General features: G+C 35.8%; 1 protein-coding gene across 1 annotated transcript; it reads right to left on the reverse strand.

The window, feature by feature from the left end:
* cracr2aa (calcium release activated channel regulator 2Aa) lies at positions 1-22,412 on the reverse strand. Its single transcript, XM_039650471.2, has 18 exons — positions 22,138-22,412; positions 17,178-17,422; positions 15,205-15,316; positions 14,882-15,071; positions 11,209-11,355; positions 9,913-10,003; positions 9,471-9,566; positions 8,332-8,519; positions 6,576-6,647; positions 6,453-6,498; positions 6,291-6,370; positions 5,664-6,015; positions 5,121-5,253; positions 3,885-3,966; positions 3,627-3,741; positions 2,991-3,092; positions 2,675-2,751; positions 1-1,407 (listed from the first exon to the last, which is right to left on the reverse strand). The coding sequence occupies exons 2-18, from the start codon at positions 17,370-17,372 to the stop codon at positions 1,323-1,325; spliced, it is 2,163 nt and encodes a 720-aa protein (XP_039506405.1). The 5' UTR covers positions 17,373-17,422; positions 22,138-22,412; the 3' UTR covers positions 1-1,322.
* Between the last annotated feature and the right edge of the window lie 3,189 nt (positions 22,413-25,601).

A 25,601-nucleotide genomic window follows, 5' to 3' on the forward strand; every position in this document is an offset into this window, starting at 1 on the left:
TTACGCATTTTAAACATTTAAATGCTTTATTTAAACGTGTAAAACCGGCTTAACCAGTTCAACCTCAGGCTAAGCTTTCAGAACAACGCCTTTCCAATATCTGAATTCTTATGTTTTAGTGTATCATTGTTAGCTGGCATGTAATGCCTCCTCTTGCCATTACCTTGAAAGCACAAACTAGAATTAATGCAAACATAGTATTCTTTATTCCAACATTTCACTCAAAATACATTTCTATTTAATATTTACACATGTATACAATAAAGCAGAAACATTTACAAGACCTCATGAGCGTGAAATCATCTAAAACATTCACATGGTGTTCAAATTTAGTGTATTCTGACCAGCTGTGATAGAGAATCAATGTGTGAATCCACATGCAGACTCATATTGTGATTACTGAAAAACTGAACGACTTGATAAAACACAGTATAAGCCTTTTTGTTCATCTTAGATGTGCATAAGTCCACTGTCTGGTGGACAATTAATGCTTCCTTAAAAATGTGAGGCAATACTTATTAACGATAAATGTGAGAGTAATAAATTCTGCGAGACTTTATGCGCTGATTTAACACTGACTACATTAAATTACAAATACAGACATATTACTATTGGCAAAATACATGAAATACAATCAAAAAGTGTTCTCAAATCAATGTTAGACCAAATCTATTTCAATAGATCAATTGTTTAATGGAGTTAAAAAACAACACTGAACCCTGTTAAAAACCGAATCCTCATGTAAACCACCTGCTTGCTTCATGGCAGTGTGTTAAAAATATTCATGCTGGTGAGAGTAAATAGAGAAAAATTTTCCATGTCTGCTTGCTAGGAATAATAAAGGAATAATTCAAAATGTTCAATCCATCACATAAGTAATAAATAATACATTTGTGCAAATGACTGTAAACAAACTAGCATCTGTAGGAGCTTGTTTTGCCCATTTAAAATACACTTTCTTAGACCTTTATATTAAAAAGATAAAGTACAACAACAATCAATACAAAAATACAATTTTGTTTACTTCAATAGTGTGATGGGTGTTTTAAATGACCTTAATAGGGACACATTTGATGAATTCTAGTGTACAATACTATAGTGCACTAAAGCCCTAAATCTAACTGTTATCATAAAACTCAATTCGTTTCACACTGTAAAGAGGTACTGGTTTATAAAAAAAAAAAAGACCAAACATTTTTAACTCTACAGTGTTTGTACAAAAATGCTGACATTAGAGAAAACAGGAAGATAAGATAAGAGCAAGACAAACCAGATCAGCATTAACACCAAGGTTTCTGTGGGTGTTTATGGAAGGCTTTCTACTAGCAGCAGGACTTCTTCTTAGCTGCGTTGTCTACTAGCGACACAGTTTTCTCTTTTTCTCTATCCTCTTGTTCTTTCAGAACTCTGGCAGAGAGGGAAAAAAGTGTCACATCGTATGAGGTGCAATAAAATGCAACAAAATAATAACTGAATTATGAACTGGCTAAAACTTTAGTGGTGAAAAAAAAAAATCGATCATTTTTGCAGTTGGATATGCAATTGACTTTTCCAGGTATTAAGAATTGTAATTGTGTATATACACTTACTGAAGTTTATTATTAGCAGAACCAATATATAATCATAGTAATTATCAATGTTTTTATCAAAGTTTAAGTTTTCATATTTTTGTCTTGCGTTTTTTTCCCCCATTTTTTTAAATGCTTACATTTTTTATTTACTTTTTAAAATCATTTTGATTTTAACATTTCTTTCTTTTTTTCAATAAAAAATAAAATTATAAATGTATTTTTTATAATTTTAACTTATTTCTGTTAGTTGCTTGTTTTTAATTGAATATTTATATTGTATTGCAGTAATAATAAAAACAATAACACACATGGTTAGCTGCAAAGCACAAGCTGCTAAAAAATAACTAATCACTGTATTTTAAGCTTGTTAACTAAGGCTTGTGGCATTAAAATGTTGTTAAAAATTCACTTCATAGCAACTAAAAAAGTCATGAGTAGAAGTATATATTTCAACATGTGTTAATGCAATGCAAGTGTGTAATCTGTATTTGTTTTGCATGGACAGAAATTCTTCAACATTTCTTATATTTCAATCTTTTCTATAAAACTGTTTGACTAGGACCACTACACTGATCTATAATTGTGCTATCATAGATTACAGATAAACCCGACACTAAACATGTAAAAACGAAACAATGTGTGGTTTGTTTTGTGTTTGTCAGGCAGTCATTTCCTGTCTATGGGGCCGGTTCCCACGTGCATTTTTGCGTTCAAGGGCAGTGGAATAGAGATGCATTTTTTAAATGTTGAACTTCTTCAAGCCTTGAGCTCTACATTTTCAGAACAAGCATGTCATGCAAAAAAACATGAGTATAAATGACAAATACATCCATCTAGCGTATATTTCCATAGAAAAACCATGGAAATTCAGACAACGTGGAGAGCAAAAATGCAGACTAAACTGCAAAGTGTACCACAGAATATACCTGGAACATAAAAACACGCTTCCATAATCTGACTTTAAAAGAAATTAGACATTTGATAAACTAACAACAATTATAGGGTAGAGTTAGGAATAGAGAATGTTGCTTGTAATTATGTATAATCTACTGTTATTAAGTACATGGAACACTGTAAAATAAAGTGTTATCATAAACTCTTACCTTGCCATGTGAATCATGGACTCTGTCACATTGTGACTTGAAAAAGCACTGCACTCATAGAAGATCAATTGAAAGTCCTGAAAGAGTGAACAGAATAACTTAAGATGTTAAGAATACAGAGTCATTCTTATGTCATTCAGTGTGGTTCTTAATGTCTGCCGAGCACACAAAACAGTAACTGACAGGAAACCACTTCATATATCTCATCAAACTACACTCTGAGCCTGTTCTTTTACTCGTTCATTTTTAAGAGTGCCATGCTTAATATGTTTAATGGTGATCCATTAGTGCCAATCCAGGGCCCAGATTCACTCACCTTGGCTAGTTTCTCTCCCGTTCCCAGCGGAATTACTCTCTCGCTGTCTAGGTCTGTCTTATTCCCCAAGAGCATGATGGGAATGTCCTCACCTGCTCCCTCCTATAGTATGAAAAATGACAACCCCATTCCATTATAACTATTAAAAACTGCTGTGATAATACCGTTTGCTTACTTGAAATACGTTTTTTTGGTTAAGATATACAACACTGTTCAAAAGTTGGATATGTAATGTTTTTTAAAGAGTCTCTTGCTCCTCAAGCTTATCAATACTGCATTTGTTTTATGGAAAATACAGTAAAAAACAGTAATATTGTGAAATGATATTAAAATTTCAAATAAATGTTTTTTTTAAATATATTTTCTAATGTAATTTGTTAATTTTGCTAATTTCTAATGTAATTTGTAATTTGTTTTTGCAATTACTAGTCAGAAGTAGGACGTATTTATAATTTAAGAGGAAGAGGCATGTTCATAACTAGAGAGCATTTTATTGGACAAAATACACCATTGCCGCATTATTTTGTTAAAAATCCAATCAATATCTCAAACAAACTTCATGTTGGAGCTTTATGTGTACAACATAGCATATATTTTGTCTTTTACTCCTAAAGAAAGTGGAAATGAATCACTCACCTGCACGCTGGTCAGCCACTGCCTCACTGCTGTGAAAGTCTGCTCACTAGTGATGTCATACACCACTACCACACCATCGGCCTTGCGAAAAAACTGCTTAGTGATGCTGCGATACCTGAGGGAGGAAACCCACAAGGGAACTTTTGCATTCATCCGTTTTCTTAGTTAGCAGACACAATAGCACGATCAACAAACAACTAGGCCTCTCATAATGACTATTGGTAATTAAACTAGTTTCTATTAGAAAATATCACTTGCCTCTCCTGGCCAGCTGTGTCCCACATTTGCAGGGCTATCTGGCTGTTGTCAACTGTTAAAGTCTTCACACTGAAGTCAATACCTGCACACGTCACACACATGAAAGAAGTCAGTCTGAAAGAGGAGGAAGGGGGTCTGACATTTAATGTCTTCATGCTTTTTTAGTTCCCAGTTTTTTCTTCCCAGAGGATGCACCACACGCACAACCCTGACTAAAGGGCAGACGGAAATGATTTGAGGTTTTAATCAATACCAAGTTATTGATAAATGTTTAAAACCAGATCAATATAGGAATCATGCAAATTGAGACACATTAAGACACATTATTTCCATGTTATTGTTTTAAGAACCATGTAAATAGTATGATGCATGAATGTGATAATCGATCAATATCATAGCAGATATCCAAAATAATGTGGTATTACTGCATCATGGTATAGCCAAATAGATTTTTTGTAAAGCTTTTTTAAAGTTTGAGGTTAAAGAAATTATTACTTTTATTCAGAAAGGCCCATTTATTGATCAAAACAGTGACTTTAACATGATAAAAAAATCAAATAAATGGAGTTTCTATTCATCCAAATTTTCCTGTTTCAACAAAACTATTAAGCAGCAACAGTTTTCAACACTGATAATAAGAATTTTTCCTTGAGCACCAAATTAGCATATGATTTCTGAAGGATCATGTGACACCGAAGACTGTAGTAATGATGCTAAAATTTAGCTTTACCATCACAGGAATAAATTACATTTTAAAATATATTTAAATAGAAAACAGTTATTTTAAATAGTAATATTTCAGAATATTAATGTTTTTACATTATTATTATTAAATACATGGTGAATATAAGAGATACAAATAGAAATAATAATACTTATTATTATTGACACAATAAAAAAAACAATTCTACTGACATCTATACTTAGTGCTATATTTATTTTGAAATAGTCACGAGTGTGTTAAAGGATGAAATCAAGAGTCAGTGAAACCTCGTTCGGTGAGATTAAATATATTTTAACAGTCTCACTGTCATTTGAATGTGGAGAATTAACAGACCCAACAACATGGCGACAAGATATGAAGCAAGCTGTGGACTCACACCCAAAGAAATAGATTTCAGGCAATATGAGGGTACGTCATTTTTTGACAATTTTAATTTAAGCTATTTAGGTTAAATAAATCAAAAAACACCTATAGACACTAGAAAAAATAAAGTAAATGGAAAGGCCACTGACCTACAGTAGCACATGTACCAGAGTGGAAACAGTCATCACAGAAGCGACGTAAAAGAGACGTTTTTCCCACGCTGGAATTCCCAACCAGAACGATCTTAAACAAGCGATCTGGACCTAAACTGGACCCTTCATCCTGGAAAAAAAAAGATAGAAGAGGACCTCTATTAGCAGGATCCATTTTACCCAAATTCCATATTTTATACCCAATATCCGAAATTAAATGTGCAGATTTTATTTTCATTGATGTGTGTGTATTGCAATGCATGTTTGTAAGGAGATTTTAATTATCCCGCCAAGCTGTTAAAAATAAGAACTTGTTCTTAAGTGACTTGACTGGTTAAATAAAGGTACATTTATTCATCTAAATAACCAATTTCCACTATATAGAAACTTTTTTGTGCAATTTAAAGATCAAATGGATGTTAAAGATTCTTTATGGAAACATTGATGCCAATAAAGAACCTTTATTTTTTTTTTAGAGTGTACTCATTTTGAAACCTCAACAAATGTCTAAGGTTTTGACCAATCAAGTCATATTCTTACCGAGTGGACTGTCTCTTTGCCCACAGGCTGTCCCCTGGGTGAGGTGGGCGTCTGTGCGACTCCTAGAGGGGGTGAAACAGAAGTCGGAGTGCTGGTTGTGGGGTATATATTGCTCATCTGAAGATCAATGCCCTCCTCCAACTCCTCATCTTCACTCCATTCACTAAGCTGGGCCTGATAACCCTGCTGAAGGAGTTGCGGGAGGGGGTCCTCCTCGATTGAGATGATCCGCTGGAGCTGGTGTTTTGAAGGAGGTCGCCCATCTATCATGTCCTCCAGGTTCATGCTGTGCCCATTTACGCCACTCACGATCTTCAGCTTAGAATGCGGCAGAGCTTCTTCATCCTCGTCGCTGCAGACAACAACAACAACCTATATTTAAATTTATTCACCAAAATGACATGAGCAAGATGCAGTATTATCTGTTTTTGATAACTCTAACTATAAATATCAAGAAAACCTCTTCTTATTGACGTCTTTACAATAATCTTTGATTTAACTTGGGTCTAAAATGACTAGTTCTTTTATCTCAGGAGACTCTCATCTTTTTTTAATTTTGCAGATTCACTGTATCCTTTCATCTTGAGTACCGTTGAGTGTACAGATGCAATTTTCACACAGCCTTACCTCTTGAATGACTGCTTCCGCTCAGCGTGATTCACAGACCTTTGTGTCCATGAGAGTTTTGCAGCAGCAGTCTTTGGTTTCTGAGAGACAGCAAACAATGACTTGAAATAGTCAAAATGCAGGATCAGTACAATGTCTTATATAACGTCTATATGAACCTACTTGATAGCACATGTCTCTTTCATCTCGTAAGTGTTTGTTCATTTCCCTAGGATGAATTAAATAGAACACGTCAATTCGGAGCAAACAAAAAGACCTTCTTTTTCATTTATAGTAATTTCTTACCTTAGCAAATCAAGCTGCTTGAGAAGACTTGCCCTTTCTCTTTGCAAGCTTTCTGTAACCCTATAAATCTCCCTGTAGTAAACAAAAACTCTTTTAATGACAATGAGATCATTTACAACAGCTAACTGAACTGACATTATGAGAAACCAACATTACATAAATAAATACACAAGTAAAAAATCTTATTTTCACTACTGTAATAAAATGTGATATATTATTTAACTTTACTGCATAAATCATACACACACAGTTGTAAACAAAATTATTCAACCCCCATTGCAAATCAGGTTTATTGGCAACTTGTACAGACTTTCAGCTGTTTACAATGAGCAAATCAAACGATACGAGATGTATATATCCAGACACCGGCGTCTGGCAGCGTTTCTGAGGAATCTTCGCCTATAATTCCTCATGAGCAATGGCCTCCAGTTCAGTAATATTATTGGGTTTGGGTGCTGAGACCGCCTTCTTCAAATCCCACCAGATTTTTAATGGGGTGACTGTGATGGCCACTGTAGAATCTGCCAGGACTTCTTCTGCAACAAAGCCTTGGTGGAATTTGAGGTATGCTTGTGATCACTGTCCTGTTGCAAGCTCCAATGACACCCAAGCTTCAGCTTCCTCACTGACGGCATGATGTTTTCTCCAAGGATTTCCTGATATACAAAAATGAACCTGCCTTCTCAGAAATCTGGTTGCAGCCGTAGATATCTTCCTTATTCTGCCCGTCCAGGTAGTGTAACCACTATTTGAACTTGTGAACTATGCTTCCAATGGTCTCTCTAGAAACATTTAGTGCATTCACTATCTTTTTGTATCCTGTTCCTTGTTTGTGAAGAGCGATGATATATTCTCTGAAAGGGATACTCCATTTTTTTTTTGGAAATAGGCTCATTTTACGACTCCCCCAGAGTTAAACAGTCGAGTGTTACCGTTTTCGAATCCATTCAGCCGATTTTCTGATATTTAAAAGAATATCAGTAACCAGACAGTTTCTGGTCTCATTGACTTCAATAGACTATGGAAGTCAATGAGACCAAAAACTGCCTGGTTACTGATATTCTTCTAAATATCAGAAAATCGACTGAATGGATTCGAAAACGGTAAAACCCAATTGTTTAACTCTGGGGGAGTCATAAAATGAGCCTATTTCCAAAAAAAATAAATAAATAAATAAAAAAGTGAAGTTTTTGGACCTTTCTTTTGACTTTTGCCATATTTCTAGCATGCAGTCAAACGTGACACTTAACACACCTAACCAGTTCAGATGCGTCATGTGTTCTAGCTCAAGCACACCTGGTGCAACTAATGAAGCCCGAAACATCTGTTTTGCAGATTTGTACTGTTATGAGGGATTCAATTGGATTTTGAGGGATTTTGAGACTTCAGAAGTCATTAAAAGTTGCATTTTCAGTTGAATTTGGGGGGAAAAAAAACACTATTATCAGCTAACAGCTAATTCAGTTACTTTTGTTTGATTTGTTCATTGCAAACAGCTGGAAGTCTGTAAATGTTGCAAATAAACCCAATTTGCAATTGGGGTTGAATAATTTTGATAGTTTTAATAATTTTACAACTGTACACACTGTATATATACTGTATATTAGAAATGTATGAGGTAGTAGTCTTTTGATTACTCAAAACTACAAATGTCAAGAAAACATCTCTGCTTATTTGCATTTTCACAATAAGCTTTGGCTTTTAATCTATCCGATTTCCTATAATCCAACATCCTAACATTTCTTAACATCCTCACATCTCTCTCTCCTCGTGCAGGCGTGAGGACTGATCCTGCAGCAGCATGAGTTGCTCCTGGGCCAGGCTCAGCTCCTGGGTGGTGTGTTCCAGCTCACGGCTCAAGTCGTCATTATACTGTTTGAGTTTTAGGTTCTCCACGGCCGTCTCTCGTTGCTCGCTGTGCAGCTCTCGAAACTGACTCTCCAGCTAAAGGAGATCAAACATCACACGTGTACACACACAAATAAAACATTTGAGCTATCATGGAAACAATTAAAGCACAAGAATTTCTCAAATCATGCTGGATAACATGACCATCAGGTTTTACACAAATGTCTGGCATCCATGCCACATGCATATTTACACCACTATCTAGAACTGAGATGGCCTTGGAAGTGTTATTGTGAATGTTTGGCTGGGACATTATGGGAGGAATGAATTGATAAGAAAGCTCTTGCACTCATGCTTTTACACACAGCTATGCAGCTAAATATAGACACAAAAATGAAACAATACCATGTCTTTAGTCAAACATGCAGTACCAAACTTTAGCTTTAAAATAATTAAACACATTAGCACAGACTGACAAAGTTGTATTGCAGCAATAAAGAAAGTAATTTAGTTTTGGTTTAGTTACAAGAGAAGAAAATGAAGCTTGTAATGAGAGAAGCAAAGGAAGCATTAAGACTTTCTGTTCATTCATTAGCACTGAAAGGCTTTGCTGGGTTTTGTTTATTGTGTGTATAGATCCGCATTTATTTTTGTGTGCGTCAGACATGGCTTTCTAAAATTTGAACATAAATTTCCAGCAAATGATCTACAACACTTTCTGATTGTGTTAAACAATCAGAGAAAAATATGTCCAACCTGAGTAATAGTACCTTAAATTTAGATGTTAATTTGTTCTTGAGTAAAAGTAACTTCAGAATTAAAACCCTTTCTGGAAAAGATCTCACTCTCTGTGTAATTCCCAATGAATCAAATATCTTCAAATACAATTTTCTTTTTTTAACTGCAGTTGGTCGTCATTTCCTCAATTTTATTTAACTACAATGTATTATTCAAACAGTGAATGTGTGAGCAATTACAAGATCAATGTAACTAGTTAAACTGGTTTGGTGATTACGTAAACAAGCAAAGGTATTAGTTGTGACCAACCCGTTTCTGTTTAATAGAAAGAATTTCCAGGTCTTTCTCCTTAGAGGAAAGTTGATGCTCCAAGTCCTGACTGCGAGACAAGAACCGCTCAGAATCCTGGAGAACATAAAGATCACATGAAAGTTTACAATAGTTACCACCAAAAAACATAGTAACAGGTATTATTCCTACTGTAGAATCATAACTTAATTCAAAAAAAAAAAAATGCAAATAGAATTACAAGAGCCCAGGAACCAAATATCTGATCAAAGGAACATATAAAAGCAACTATGAGAGGGCTGTTTTAATCTCTAAAGATCATATAGTTCTTTACTAGTCAAAGTAAAAAGAAGCCTCTCCTAATTCTCTATGATATTCTTGTCTCTACATATGTCACAGATTGTATATTGTATACTCAGGGTTTAGGATTATTTTAAATAGCCAATTGTAATACAAGCTTCACCTCTAAGAGTATCCTGTCTTTTTCATTCTTGATCTGTTGCTCCATTTCTTCATACAGCCTCTGGATTTCATCATCATGCGTCATCGCTTTCCTATTAAAGATGTCAGGATCAATCAAAAAGCTTTTAAGTCATTTGGTCACATCAAAGTATTAAACACTATTCAATGCATTCATGGAATGAGAAAGATTTCTCTATTTTTAACTCGATTCTATGTTTTTATTCTCTCGGTTTGCTGGGAGAGAATATTAAAGTTAGAAACAAAGGCAGGTAGAGAAATCTTCTACGAGAAAAAGCAGCATGACATCATCTTTCATTTACAATAAATGCCATGTGTATGTGATAACTGGCAGGTCAGATTGACATATTTCAAAAATATGCCTAAACAGCAGACATTGCTATCAAGCCAGGAGTCTCGCTGCCGTGGATTGAGAACGCTGAAAAGATGCGTCTCGGCCTGCTTTTAAACAAACTCTTGTGCGGTTCGATGGAAACATGAACGCAACACAGACCGAAATGAACCAAAAGCAGGACATGATGTTACAAGATGCGACCCAAAAGACAGAATGCTCACGCATACCTGCTTTTTCTCATCACAGTTTGGTACAGGCATTAGAACTGCGTCTCCTCGCAGCAGATCTTCCTTTGTTTGCAACAAAGGGATTTCTGACGCTGTTTTGACTCCTTTACACATTTTATAAGCCCTTTATGAGTTCCATCTCCATCATGTGTGTGTATACAGCGAACGCATTTAGCCCAGCACACAGCATTGTTTTGGATGTTTGACAAGTTCAGTCGCAAGCAAAGTATTCATCATAAAAACAGTTTGAGTTTTTTGGGGTTCAAAATGACAGTGTAAACGTTAAGCGAACCAGGACTAAATGTATAGTTTTCTTTTTTTGGTCCAGACCGAAAAAAACAAAAAAAACAAAAAAACAAGAGAACCGAACTAGTGTGAACACACCCTAAGAAAATTTTCTGTAACACTTTATTTTAGTGTCCTTGTTACATATGTTACATGTACAGTACTTACCATAGTAATAACAGTAAATTATTCATAATTACATGCAAGTAACCCCTTAACCAAATCCTAATCCTACCCTAACCTTTAGTAAGTACATGTAGTTGCTTATTATTACTCAGTACTTAAATATATAATTACACTGTAACAATGAAACCTTAAAAAAAAAAAAAAAGTGCAACCAAATTTTCAATTATGGTAGTAATGTCTTGTTGTATATGACTACAAATATAACATCCTTTTTAAAATGCAATGGAAGTGCTAAAGTGAATCTGACCTTTTAAGGGCAGTCTCCATCTCTGTCCTCTCCTGGTTGGCCTCCTTGATCTGGTAAGTGACCCTGGAAAGGAATTCCTCAAAATTGGACAGGAGGTGAGGCTCGTCTCGTCTGAGCTGGGCCCAAAGACTCCGCACCTCTCCTGGACTGAGACATTACAACACACTTACTGCCTATCTTAGTAAATTATTGTTTGTAAAAAAAAAAAAAAACAGAACACAACAATTCAGTTTTTAAAGTTTGCTTTTTGTTTTACCTTTACGCAAAGTAACTTATCTATAGTAGTCTCTTGCATCACACTTCACATCCGCCGAGAAACGTTGCACTTGCTCACAAAGAGATCAGAAGGTTTTGCAGACAAACGCAAAACATTTTACGAGCAAACGCAAAGTTTCTGGGGGGATTACACATGTTTTGCGAGCAAAAGCAAAGTTTCTCTGAGGACCTCAAAAGCATTGACTTCACTTATTATTCACTCATATTTTTTCCACCATGTCCTTTTAGGGGCTCCGTATATTTATACTGATACACGAGATACATTAGTCTCGCGTAGCCAGACATTCAGACTGACAGCAGAATGTCTGAACTCTTTAGCAGCTTTAATTGGCCGAGAACCGCCTGAAATTATGGGTGAAATTCCAAATGCCATTTTTGCAGCCTTGAAGGGGGTGCTATTTGTAGGAGCATTCTAAAAATGAACGTGAACAACTAAAACCCTTCACAAAGGGCACTTCCACAGGCCTGTTAGCAAATAAATTCTGTTAGCAAATTTGAAATTCATACATTATGACATATTATAATGCAACTTATTAGGCCTATAGTTATAGAATAGCAAAGTATGCCTTATTTTTAATTTCAACAAATAAAATGTATAACATTCAAAACTCATCGGCTTAGACTACATTTGAAGAAATGTAAACAACAGTTTTCTGTAGCCTTGTGCGAACTTATTCAATAGAATTAGACTTCTAGAATGTTCTTTCAAGTGCAAAAAATATTTTTAATTTAGTAGTTTTTCTTATCATAGCCTACAAATGTCTTCGGAAACTCCTTTTCCTTAATCTACTGAAGCCAACGAATTTGCGAGTGTCTGACTCGCTCATAGGCTGTGCTGCGGCAATTGCACAAACAATGGCGTGGGCCATCCCGCCAAGGAGGCGCCAAGTCCCCGAATTTTCCATTATAGCAGGTTTTCGTTCATTCATAGTCTTTTTGACATATATATTAGAAGCCATGTGTCTGTCATGGATTTGCAATGAATTGATTCTCAAAAATATGCAAGAAAGTGCGTTCCGTATCAGTTCAATACGGACCAAGACTTTTATGCGTCAAATATGGAACGATTTCGTATTACATGGAACGGTTGGCAACCCTAGCCATACCAGAAGTTTCACTTTCTGAATCAAGTTACAGAAATAAACTTTTCTATGATATTCCGATTTTATGAGATGCAGCTGTATCTTAGTCGCTAAAAAATGACTCCATTTACTCCAAGATCAAGTAAAGTTTTTTAAAATTAAAAGTACATAAAGCGCGTGTGAACTCGACAAACGACTGCTGTGGACTTCGACCGAAAACAGGAAGTAAATGCCGGTGTGTGAGCTGGCTGAACTAACATCATTTTTATTAATATCTTTCACATCTACTGCAGTCAGATTGACAGTGGTCACTCTTAATAACACCACTCACATGGCTGTGCACTCGTAATGACAAATCAAGGATGTTAAGAGGCTAAAAGCAGGTTTAGAACATGCCCCATTGAAGTCAACAGGGTGCGAATTTTAAAAAGACAATAACACGGTGTAGGCAACACAGATTTTTGTCGTTTTTGTCTGTATTGACATCACTCCGAATGTACAAAAAAATGAGCTCAATGTTAAAATTGACCGGAGTTCTCCTTTAAGTGTTGTGTGCTACATGCATCAGACGTTCAGCAAACAGTCATTGGCCGTGAAGTCTGAGGATGAAACTAGAAATGCATATCAGAATCTAATCCAAACTGTCAGCTCCCCTTTGAAAAAGCAATAACCGTACACAATGATTACAGTCAGTCAGAAGGATGAACTTTTATAATTGATGTCTTCCACCATCACCGTTTGCCTTTTAGGAGTGGCGGTAGTTTGCTGAAAGTGCATCCGGTCATGCGTTACAAAAATGGGCTCAACTCACCATATGGTGAATGAGAAGACAATAATTGACCCGTTTTAAAATCCCTTGGTCTTATCAAAGGTTCCTTCATTTGGGAATGTGCTGTCTCTTATTTATTTATTTAACGTCAAATCAGCAACAAAGGTTCATTTTATGACAAACTCAAAGTCAAATTAAAAATAATCATAATATCAAAAGGAAAAACTTTACAAAATAAATACATTTCTACACAGCACTCTCTATTTAGAACAATATAAAACAAATATATAAGCTCTTTAAAATTGATATTTAATACAAAATCTAAAAATATCCCCAGGAGAAGGGGGTAAATGAGTGTTATCTCTTACTATTGGCTGTTTTGGGGGAATTTATATACTATACATATGTTAATTTCCCATGGCTTGTTAATTTAGTGTAAATACACTATTTAAATGATATGATTATGACATTTAAAATTACAATAACTGTAGTTATTAGAAACACACAACTAATGCGTTTGAAACACGAAAACAGTATCTTAGCTAGTGTAGTTCCAAACAAGAAAAAGTTTTGTTTAAAGAAAAGATGTTTAAACTAACTAACATACAGTGTTGGGGAAGCTACTCTGAAACTGTACAAGCTACAAGCTACTCGTAAGTTAAAGTAGTTAAACTACAGTCAAGCTACTCTTTTGGAAAAGTAGTTAGCTACACTACAAGTTACTATCAAAAAGTAGCTAGCTACATTGAAACTACTTTTGCTTTTTTGAACAACGCATTATTAATAACTGAATAAGTGTCTGAGGACAGAAGGGGACAACAATACTTTTTGAAATCATAATTTTATTGCATTGTTTTAAAAACTAAAACAATGCAATAAAATTATGATTTCAAAAACTATTGTTTTATTACACACAACACCCAAATATCTCAGAATGTTTATCAAAAGTGCAAAATTGTAACCAATAGGCTACAACATTGCAAGAAAAAAAATATACATCCAACGTAAATTGCATGTAGAACATTTTCTCAAAAATACCGATTGACAAATAAGGCCATGGGGAATTAACGTTAGTTGTTTCTCCATCCTCCAAATCTGCTGTCACATCTTGCTCCATCATCATGTGTGTGTCAACACACTTCTGTACGTCAGTGAACTGTTAGCCGCAGATGCGTGATTAAACAACAGGTGGCGGTGATGGCAAAAAAATGAGTTTGTAATCTAACAAGAAGAAGAATATCCTAGCAGCGCGCTGATTCGGGCAGGCTCGACAAACACAATGTAGCTTTTGCTCGAGCTACACCGCTACTTGCTGCAAAAAGTAGTTAGCTACTGGAAAAGCTACACTGTTTAAAAAGCAACTGAGCTACTGCCAAGCTACTCAAAAATGTAGTTAAGTTAGTAGCGTCGCTACTTGTAGTTAACTACTCCCCAACACTGCTAACATAACTAAACTATATAACCTAAAAAAGAAAATCAAATATAGGATCCATTTCAAACAGTGGTAAATTTTCCAGTAAGTGTGGCTGACTGAAAAGACACTCACTCTTCAAAGATGTTGCTCGCCCCCAGGTTCTCCATTAGCATGCAGAAGTGTTTCTCCTCATCATCCTCTGCCCTGCTGATTCTCTCCCCCCATTGGCTCTCGTAGAGCACTTCCGGACTCTTTCTTGAGACCAGATCGTCACCTGCATGCGACTCTACTGCCGTCACACCAGGGCCAAACATGAACTCACCTGAATGGACAAACACAAATGATATAGACAACCCAAAACTCAACATATAGTATAAATCAAGGAAAAGGTGTGTGCTTCTTAAATGACAGCTGTATGGATTCAAATCTAAACCGTCAATGCAGTGCAAACGTACTAAAACCAGAAGAGAACTCCTCAAAGGTCAAATATCCGTTGGCATCCGTGTCCAAAGTGTCAAAGACATTCTCAAGTTCCTCAGCACTCATAGAAAGCTCTCCATTTAACCTCTACAACAACATGACAAATGATACAGACGTTAGGGGAAGCACAATGCATTTTGGGTAAAAAAACCTAAAACACCTAAAACTGAGCAGATTTAGAGTATAAATTAACAGATCTTTTTAAAACATTTTTATGCATAAGTTTAGACCCAATCATATATAATTAATTTAATTGGTCTTAAAAAGTACATCAAAACCTTTTTATGAAGCATGAACTGAATTTCACTTTAAAAACAAACCAAACCACATATTCCCCAGTTCTTTAATAGGTTATTTGTGTCACGACAAAAGTTTTAAACAAGGCTGACGTTTGACACCTTTACACAGTCTCTTTCAGTGATAAACCCAGTTAACACACAAGAACGTTACTATTCTTAGGAAGCAAAGAACACACCCTAGTGTGGGAACATGACAAATGTTTGCTCAGATATGCTCTACTTAAAGCTGTCCCATAAAACTTTTGGCTTTTTCTGTACTTTTAAAAGTCAGTTGTAAATGCTGACGGACGTGTGAAAAACATTTGCGTAAAGATGGGGACAAACTGTGAGCCATCACCCTTTTCCTCCGCAAACCAAAGTGACAGCTTCTGACAACAGTAATAAACCTCCTGTAGCCTTTTTTTTTTTAACAGCCTGAAGGTTTAGAAAAAAAGCTGCTCTTTGAAACACCAATATTGTTGTCAGCGTTTTCTGCCAGACCGACATGTGGTAGACCCATGATGCAAGTTACTTTGTCAAAGACGTAAATGTTTTGTCACAGTTTTCATAACATGTTCACAAAGATTTAATAGAAAGATTTAAAACCGTGGAATCTATTTCCAAACTGGTTGAAATAAGAGCCATAATTTAAATAAAGATGAGGAACCAATGTTTATGAATGCATGCTCCACAGACACTGGATCAAAGCTGTGAGGCTTTTGAAAGAGGCTCTTCAGGACAGGACTTCAAAGGAAGCCTCTGTACAATCAATGGAAGAGGAGATCGAATCTGCACAATAATACAACTGAAGAGGTGGTCTCAAAACGCCCACCCCAATTCCGGGACTGTCCCACGTGTTCCTTCGATTCTGAATTCTGACAACCACAAGAAAAAGCTGATAACCCACCCTATATATATATATATATATATATATATATATATATATATTTTTTTTTTTTTTTTTTTTCTAAACCATCGGGCTGTTAAAAAAAGCTACAGGAGATATATATATATATATATATATATATATTTTTTTTATAAACCATCAGGCTGTTAAAAAAAGCTACAGATATATATATATATATATGGATGATGAAATATTACAGACAGATAGGTAGGTAGGTAGGTAGGTGGGTGGGTGGGTGGGTGGGTGGATGGATGGATGGATGGATGGATGGATGGATGGATGGATGGATGGATGGATAGATGGATAGATGGATAGATGGATAGATGGATAGATAGATCTTGATGTATCCAGGTTTTCCAAGATTGTGAGAACCCCAAGATTGTGAGAATATATATATATATATATATATATATATATATATATATATATATATATATGAATAAAGTAATTTGCTTAAAAAATATATATATATATTATTTAACAATCTGTCATTAATTAGTTTTTTTGTTGTTGTTGTTTTGTTTAATCTCTTAAGAAAATTACTTTATTCAGATCGCCATTTATGTTCTGTTAAAAGTAAACAATTTAATGGGTGAACTAACACAAATTTGCTCAGTTAGCTCATGGTTTACAGCTGAAAAAATGCCAGGGAAGCAAAAAACAAATGATACATTTTGTGGGTGTTCATTCTTCTTTACCTATTAAACTCCCTAATCACAAATCACATGGACCCTTAGTTTTTTTCCCTTCCCAACATCCTTACCTGCATATCCCGTCGAGTAATGAAGCCTTTGCTCTCTATGTCACAAATCTGGAAGAACTCTTTGGTCTTCTCAAGCACAGCACTGCAGTCACTGTCACTGGGCGTCCCCTTCCTGTCTTCTCCCCTACGATGGGACGCCCGATCCACCTTGGAGCCACAGGTGTTGAAGGTGGAGAAAGACGCCATGGTGTCCATGTGTGTGTCTTTGAGTGTGCACAAACTCTCCTTCCTCACATGGGTCAGCCCTTGACAGAAGAGCAGAGAGAGAGAACAAAGCTTTTGAGTTACACCACATCACATCCTCTTAGAGTGCCGCCAAGCACCATCTCTTAGCAACCACCTCTTTAATTAGACAACGAGGGCACGGAGATGGGCACAGGAAAAGAAAGAGCATAGAAAATAAAGAGAACGACAGATTGAGAGAAAGCGCCAAGGTGTATATTTAGACAGGTTATGTTTTTTCGAATAAAGAGGGTCATAAACTTCCGAGAAAGCATCATTGCATTTACAGCCCATTTGACATGTTACAGCTGAATAAATTGGGTAAAATGTCAGAAATTGCTGTATTTACAGAAAATGGTATTACATCGATCGGATTTCAATTGCTAGAGTGCCGTGTTCAAAAGTTTGTGGTCTGTAAGGCATTACAAAAAATAATAAATATATCAGCAAAGGTGTTTTCAACATTGATAATAGTAATACGAATGTTTCTTGAGCAGCAAAACAGTATAGAATGATTTCTGAAGGATCGTGTGAGACTGAAAATGCAGCTTTGCCATCATTTAAACTTTTAAAAAGAAATTAATCTATATAAAGTAATAATAGTAATATTTTTTTTTAAATATTACAGTTTTTACTAGTTTTTTTTTTTAAATTTAGTCAAATAAATGCAGCATTGGTGAGCATAACAAACTTATTTTAAAAACAGTTATAATACAAACAACAAACAAACAAACAAGAAAATAATTAGAATGGTAACTACAGACATTTTGTTTGCTGTGCACATTCTTTAAAACTCGCTGTCACAATGCTAGGATGTTGTGTGTGGTTGCCAGGGTGTTTCTATGTGGTTTCGAAGATGTTCTGAGTGGTTGCTAATGCTATTATAAACATGTTGCTATGCAGTTGTTTCTTTACAAAGTGATTGTATTGTCATGTAAATGACACCCTTATGACCTACCATTAGATGGCTAGTAATAATAATTTGTTACAATTAAAGAAAGCATTTAGGTACTCAAAGCATTTTACATATGGAAGTGGGAATCTCTTCAACCACCACCAATGTGCAGCGTCCACCTGGATGATGCGACGGCAGCCATATTGCACCAGAACACTCATCACACACCAGCTTATTGGTGGAGAGGAGACATAGTGATGAAGCCAGTGAGTATATATGGTAATGATTAGGAGGACATGATGGACAGAGGCCAATGGGCAAATTTGGCCAGAATGCCGGGGTTACACCCCTACTCTTGGGATTTTTTATGAACACATAGAGTCAGGACCTCGGTTTAAAGTCTCATCCGAAGGAAGGCGCTCTTTGACAATACAGTGTCCCCGTCACTTTACTGGGGCGTTGGGACCCACACAGTCCACAGGGTGAGCGGCCCCTGCTGGCCTCATAAACAGCAGCAACCTAGTTTTCCCAGGAAGTCTCCCATCCATGTACCAACGAGGCTTAACCCTGTTTAGCTTCAGTGGGCAACCAGTCTTGGGCTACAGGGTGCTATGGCTGCTGGCCTAGTAGGGTAAAGCCTAAAAAGTATCATCTTTGAATAACAAATAGTTTTAAGTGGAGACATTTTTGTAAAAACATGTGTATCAAACAAAAATTTTAGACATTAACAACTTATTTTTATGCATACAACTTTTTTTATATGGTCTACATACCATTTCACAACTTAAGCCAATGCACTTGTTTGAAAGCATCATGAAAAGTTTCCCCCTATAGCTTTTTTTTTTTTTTTTTTTTTTAACAGTCGTTATGTGCTCAATTGAGGCAGGTATTTTTTTATTCAATAAGAAGACGTTCATAAACTGTGATTAGCCAAATACAAATTAGCCAAATAAATCTCAGAATTTAAAAAACTAAAAGACATGATTGGATGACAGGATTAACCAACGGGCAAATTTCATTGCACAGCATCTCAAATGTTGGTTTGGTCTGTCTGAAATGCCATCAGAATGGTTAGGTATGATTACCTCCCAGAATTCTCACATGATTTTGTTCCCAAACACCAGACATCCGCTTCCAAATGCAAGATAACATGACAGATTGCTTTTAATCTGTGAGCTTTGAGGTGCAAGTCATTTATAATGTAAGATAAAAGAGCCACGGTGGCTTCCGCAATTGTAACTTTCTTTTTTATCTCAGATATTATGCGCAATTTCCCAGGACGTAACGATTTTTTTTTTTTAATCTTGAACAAGGGATGGAAACGGTGCTTTATTCACAAATGTTGTATACAATTTAAAGTTAAATTCCCACTTTGGAGTGAACATAGGCCTACATAATATTTGTAATTATTTAGTACATAGATATGAGCGTATTACATGTAAAATTCCTTTAAGATGGTTCTTGGGGGGTGGTGATGGCAAAGTGGATAAGACTGCGCCATTTGGTGTGAGAGACCCGGGTTCGAATCCACTGTGAGACATTTAACCCCTAGTTGCTCCAGAGGCATGCGACCTCTGACATATATAGCAATTGTAAGTCGCTTTGGATAAAAGCGTCAGCTAAATGAATAAATGTAAATGTTCTTGCTAAAAAACTCATTTCACGCCTCTCCCAAAGTTTTTGAAAGGAACTTTAATTATGACTACATCAACCCTACACGCTATGTGTGTGTGGCGTGCCACTTGGATATGACTTTCATCAGAGTCTTGTTTGATAAAAACAGAACTTCTGGAGAAACAAAAAAATTAAAAATAAATAGTCCTTGGCTGTCAAGAAGAGCAGAAAATAAGAGGACTGGAACACTGTCTCTCTTATTAATGTAATACAGACGTTATTTGTTTAGTGACCACAAGCTGAACGTTAATGGGATTGATGGAAGCTGACAAGCCATGCCACAGAGTGGTGCTGTGTATTTCGTCTGGGGTATTGACTGGAGAATCCACAAGTTTGCTGAGGAAACAAATGATGCATTCTTCTTCAAAGTATGCATATTACCTGTAACTAAGGTTAATTCCAATAGATATAGTGCTTTCCAATTGAAAATGTTTAATTTTACCCATTTTCAATTGTCATTAACCAAATATGGATTTTCAAACAAATTATACTTATTGTATTTAAAGAGGAATGTCTAAATAATAATGTTGAAACCAGGATTGTATCTTCTTTCCTTTTATCAAAACAACTGCATGAAACATACCAATTTTAACAATATTTTAGTTCCAAAAATACACCGAAATGGCAGGACAGTTGAGGCACATTAACTTCTTCCAGAGATGTGCACATTTCAGAAATACAAACCATCTAAATAGCCATGTTTTTTTCTTAGTCTTAACACTATATGTAGTGTTTTCACTTTTAACATTATTCATTCTTAAGACATTCAGGCAACAAGGATAACAAAAGACAACAGAATTTACTAACAGACATATCTGTGTAAAAAAATAAAATGATGTGCAGCTGCCATCTTTCTAAAGTCATTTTCTCATCCTGTAATTTGGCTTTACATTTTAGGTGAAAATTTTTATTTTGACCCCCCTCAACAAATTAGTGGATTGATTAGTAATCCATGACATTTTATATTTTGGCTTTCATATATTTATGTTTTTTTTTTCTTCAGAAAAAAAAAAATATATATTGACAAAATGTAGCTAGAGAACTGTGACCCAGCTACAGTTCAAATGTAATGTGAAGACTTTATAGATATTTTTAAAAAATCTGACTGAACTCAAACTGTATGGTTTGTACTGTATGGTCACCTGAGCTGATAAAGTTTAAAGAACTCCAGTGTAACTATAGACATTTCTTTGAATCATTTGTAAATTCTGTACTACATTTCAGGAAAAGAAAATAAGCTGATCTTAGCCTATTGAGTTGTCCTTCCTCCAGAGCTACTTCATCCGTTTGTGAACATCCTTCAGAAGTAATAGCATTACTGCTTTGCATGGAACCTTTATCTATATGCTGCCATGTTAATGAAGAGAACACTGTACTGTACTATGAAGTTCAAACAGTTTAGGTGCGTCGAAAAACTTAAATATCATGTCTAAAAACCAGACTGGATATACAGTAGTCAACATTTGAAGTGGGTCAAAAAAGTGAATCAAAGTTGTGTTAAGACAAGAACGGGTATTGTTCAAAATTCATCTATAACTTTGATGAAAGGTTGATCCACTTCAAATGTTGACTACAGTTTATATATATATATATATATATATATATATATATATATATATATATATATATATACACACACACACACACACACACACACACACACATCAGTACACAGGAGCACTATCAACAGCTGATTCTTTAGTTTAGCACAAACCATCCACAGTTTGTGTGTCCCTATAGGTTTAACAAAGATCTTACACTATGCAAACATTATGTTGTGTCAATAAAGTCTTTTCTTGCCAGTCTAGTTAGACAACACTGGACTGACACAGCTAAAGTCGATGGCTAGTATCTAAATTTAAAATAGAACAAACAGGTGTGTTACTAAATACACTGTTCGTGCCCATCACATAGAAAGTGAAGTGCAATGTCAGAGACAAAAAAATACACTTTCACAGATGGACCAAAGTCATAAAGTCGTGTAACAAATGAAAAACAATATGCAACTCTACAAGCAGTTGATGAAAACAGGAACACTTGTTTCCTCCTCTCAGTATGAGATTCCTTTACACACTTTCTTTCACACTTCCTGTTCAGAGTTGCCAAAGCACAGAACACAGAAATGGTTAAGTTAAACGCAGATCTAGGTGGAAAAAAGAACAACTTTACCTTTAAAGAGGCAGCCGTTGATGTTAATCCATAAAATCCAGCCATGAAGCGACAATCTCTTGTTGAAAAGTCTACCTAATTTTTAGAAACTTTTTATCACAATATTGAAGTGACATAAACTAAGACTAAGGCTGAAGTTTACTTGAACGTCCAGGAGATCCAGAAGATTTTGAAACAGAAGCTGACCCCGTTAAGGGCATACGAGAAAGCTGGCGAGTGGCGACAAGTTTGATCAAACACTTGCTGCGCGTTCACGGGGAGGGACACTCGCGTCCACGTGGACCTGCATCCGTCTGTTCCTATAGCAACAGAGGAACGCACGCGGAAGTTGGTCGTGTACATTACTAAATAGAACTACGTAATAAAATGACAGGGTAGTGAATTGAATATATGAATTCATTACACTGCTATGCTGCACTCCATTACGCAGCACTCTGTATATTGTTTGGATGACAAAAAGGTTTAAAAGATACATCTTAGTCTGATAAACCTTAGCTTACACAGTTCTCGCCAAAATGATTGAGATAACCAATTGAATCAAAGTAGGCGGGGTTTACTGGTCACAGGAGCGCACAGCGCAAAAGATCATTTGAGGTAAGATGTAAAAAGCAAAACATTTAATACACGCCAGCTGTTTTACGATATAAACATTAAACGACCGACATCCAGTGATGCAAAATACTCGACTTTTTTTTCTCATTGGTCTTTCTAGAGAATTGAATTGGTGTGACCAGACAAGAAACGTTTACCTACGCTTTCGACAACGTTGGCGGGATGCAAAAAGTAGGCTATGTGCTCATATTTTAATGTGCTCCTTCGCTGTTCTATCATTATGCTGTAAACAAATATTTTTCCACGTATAGCAATGTTTCTTAACAGAGAATACGCTATAATCAACAATAGACATGTACTGTTCATGAATGAAAAGTAGAGTGCTACTACTAACAAAAGTTACCATTGCTGTTGTCTCCAACAATACCACAGTTACCAGAATATGTTATTAAGCCTATTTCTAGAAAGTTATAATGTGTAATGCATAGTGCCATCTAGTGGATTCTTTGAGTGTAGATTCACAAGGCAATAAACAGAGGCATGAATTGTAAACTTACTGCAAATCTTAGGTAACGTTAATTAAAAAAAATATATTTTTTGTGCTAAGCTAATGTTGTTAATATTGCAAATGTTGGCATTGAGATGCTTATTTTTTATTAGATTATTGTGTTACTTACCAGTAGGCTAGTTGTGTGCTAGTTAGTAGCTTACTATTTGTTGGAACCCCCAGAAATGCTAATTATTAGATGAATGAATGTGTAATACATTCATTCATTCATTTATTGGCAGTGCCACGGTCGTGTTGGTTTTCCTGTCTGTAAAGCACATGCTGTTCTGTGTGGTGTTTGTGCATCAGTTACCTGTGCTGGAGATGTTTCACTATACAGTAATGTTACTTGTGAACGTGACGTCTGACCCCTCATTTAGCATTTAAATCAGCATTTTGTGTTTGAGCACAATGCAAAAATTTCCCATCTCCCAAACATATGATTTCTCTGTTCTCTCTTTGACAAATTGTTGCACACAGTTGCATATGCACATGCATCTGTGGTGGTGCATGATCGATAAACAGAATGAACACTGGCTAGTGGGTTTGTGGTTGTGCAAAGGACATATTTTAACCAGGAAGTGGTGATTGGGGGCTCTATGAATAATGCCTATATAATGCCTGTAAAGTAGAATGAGTGAAAAAAAAAATATATATATATATGTTGATATAACAAACAACATGTTAATATAACAGAATGCACATACTGTATATAGCCTACATAATTTATGCATTTTGTTATATCAACATGTTTTTTCCCCACTCATTCTGCTTTATAGGCAATCTTTTTGGAGATTGTGTGCTTGATTACTTTTAGTTTAATCACAAGTAGGTAAATTCAGAGAAGTTGGGAACTTGGGATAATTGTAATGATTTTATTGTAGCCTAAATTATGCCATAGGCCTGCTTCCTAGTTCCCAGCATAAACTTCGATCAGAATAAATTGTACTGACTGTTATTTTTTGGTTTTTACTTGTGTTTATTCAGACATATTTGTGGCTCTTTGCATTATAATTTGTTTTGATCTGTTGGTGAATAATGTTGGAGAATATTTAGCAAATTTTGAAAGTTCATATATCTGAACATTTTTATCTTTAGACAGAATGCGTGTGACGTCACTGTCGGCCGGAGTGTACTCAGAGTGAGTGGCAAAAATACTGAGCGGCTGTATTTGTTTTCAGCGTGAATGCTGGGAAAAATAAGCACAACACATATAAAGTGGGAAAGAGCTTTGCGATTGACTGTACAACTAGATTTGACAAAAAAATCGGAGGTATATTTTTACAGACTGCTATAGAAAGAGGAGCAAATTCACAGAAACAACTGGACTCCAGTCAGCGAAAGGTGGATTTGCAGTTATCCTTTTGTGTCAATATGCTAGATTTAGGTGAAAAAACCAACCATCCAGGTCCTTCTCAAAAAAATGAGCATATTGTGATTTATTATTAATAAGCGTATGTACAGCGCGCGTCTTCCTCTGCTTGTAAACAGAAAGTTTTGCGCTTCCGGCTATATCAGGACGTAATCTTGCAGTGAGCAGCCGGTAACAAGAAGTAGTCGAAAAAGAACGTCCTCATCTCAGTTCTCGCGCATGCGTTCTGGAAATCTCTTCAGTTCTCATCTCAAGGCCCTTAAGGAAGTAATGGAATAGTCGAATAAAATCGTTATTTATGTTTGTTTTTTTCACACAAAAAGTATTCTCGTCGCTTGATAATCTTATAGTTGAGCCACTGTAGGCACATGGAATATAACATTTTCTGGGCCGTCTGACTTTCTGGGCCGTCAAGGTTCGATCCCTTAGGGAGTCTATGTAGCAGTGATCCACCTCTCAGATTCAATCAAAAATATCTTCATTTGCGTTCCGAAGATGAATGAAGGTCTTACGGGGTTGGTACAGCATGGGGGTGAATAATTAATGACTTAATTTTCATTTTTGGGTGAACTAACCCTTTAAGGTCTACATTGCTTTTATTTCCCCGGTGTCGAAATCAGGCAAACATAAATGTCAGGCAACACGATTGCTGGCTGCATGTCAATCCATGGATCACTGGATCTTCAGTTATAAGGAACTATATTGAGTCCAACATTTTGTTTAAATTGCTAAAATTGTTCGTTTTAGTCACATTTTCGCAGTTTCCCCTATTAAATCCAGTCACGCAGCAGATCTTTTGCCTCTCAGTCAGGCTGAGGTGGGTTGTTTTCGGCGGGAAAGTGACGTCAATGCATTCCCTTGCTGTTCCAAAAACCTGTAATGTTACATTGTTTCCTTTCTTACGTGGCAGAACATTTTTTTAGTTTTTATTTTGTACCCCATTATCTTTTATTATGTTTACAATAACGGTTCTTTGTGACATCAAATGACAGT

This window comes from Pimephales promelas, chromosome 10 (assembly GCF_988280905.1).
Source record: "Pimephales promelas chromosome 10, fPimPro1.hap1.1, whole genome shotgun sequence".
Classification (NCBI taxonomy): Eukaryota; Metazoa; Chordata; class Actinopteri; order Cypriniformes; family Leuciscidae; genus Pimephales; species Pimephales promelas.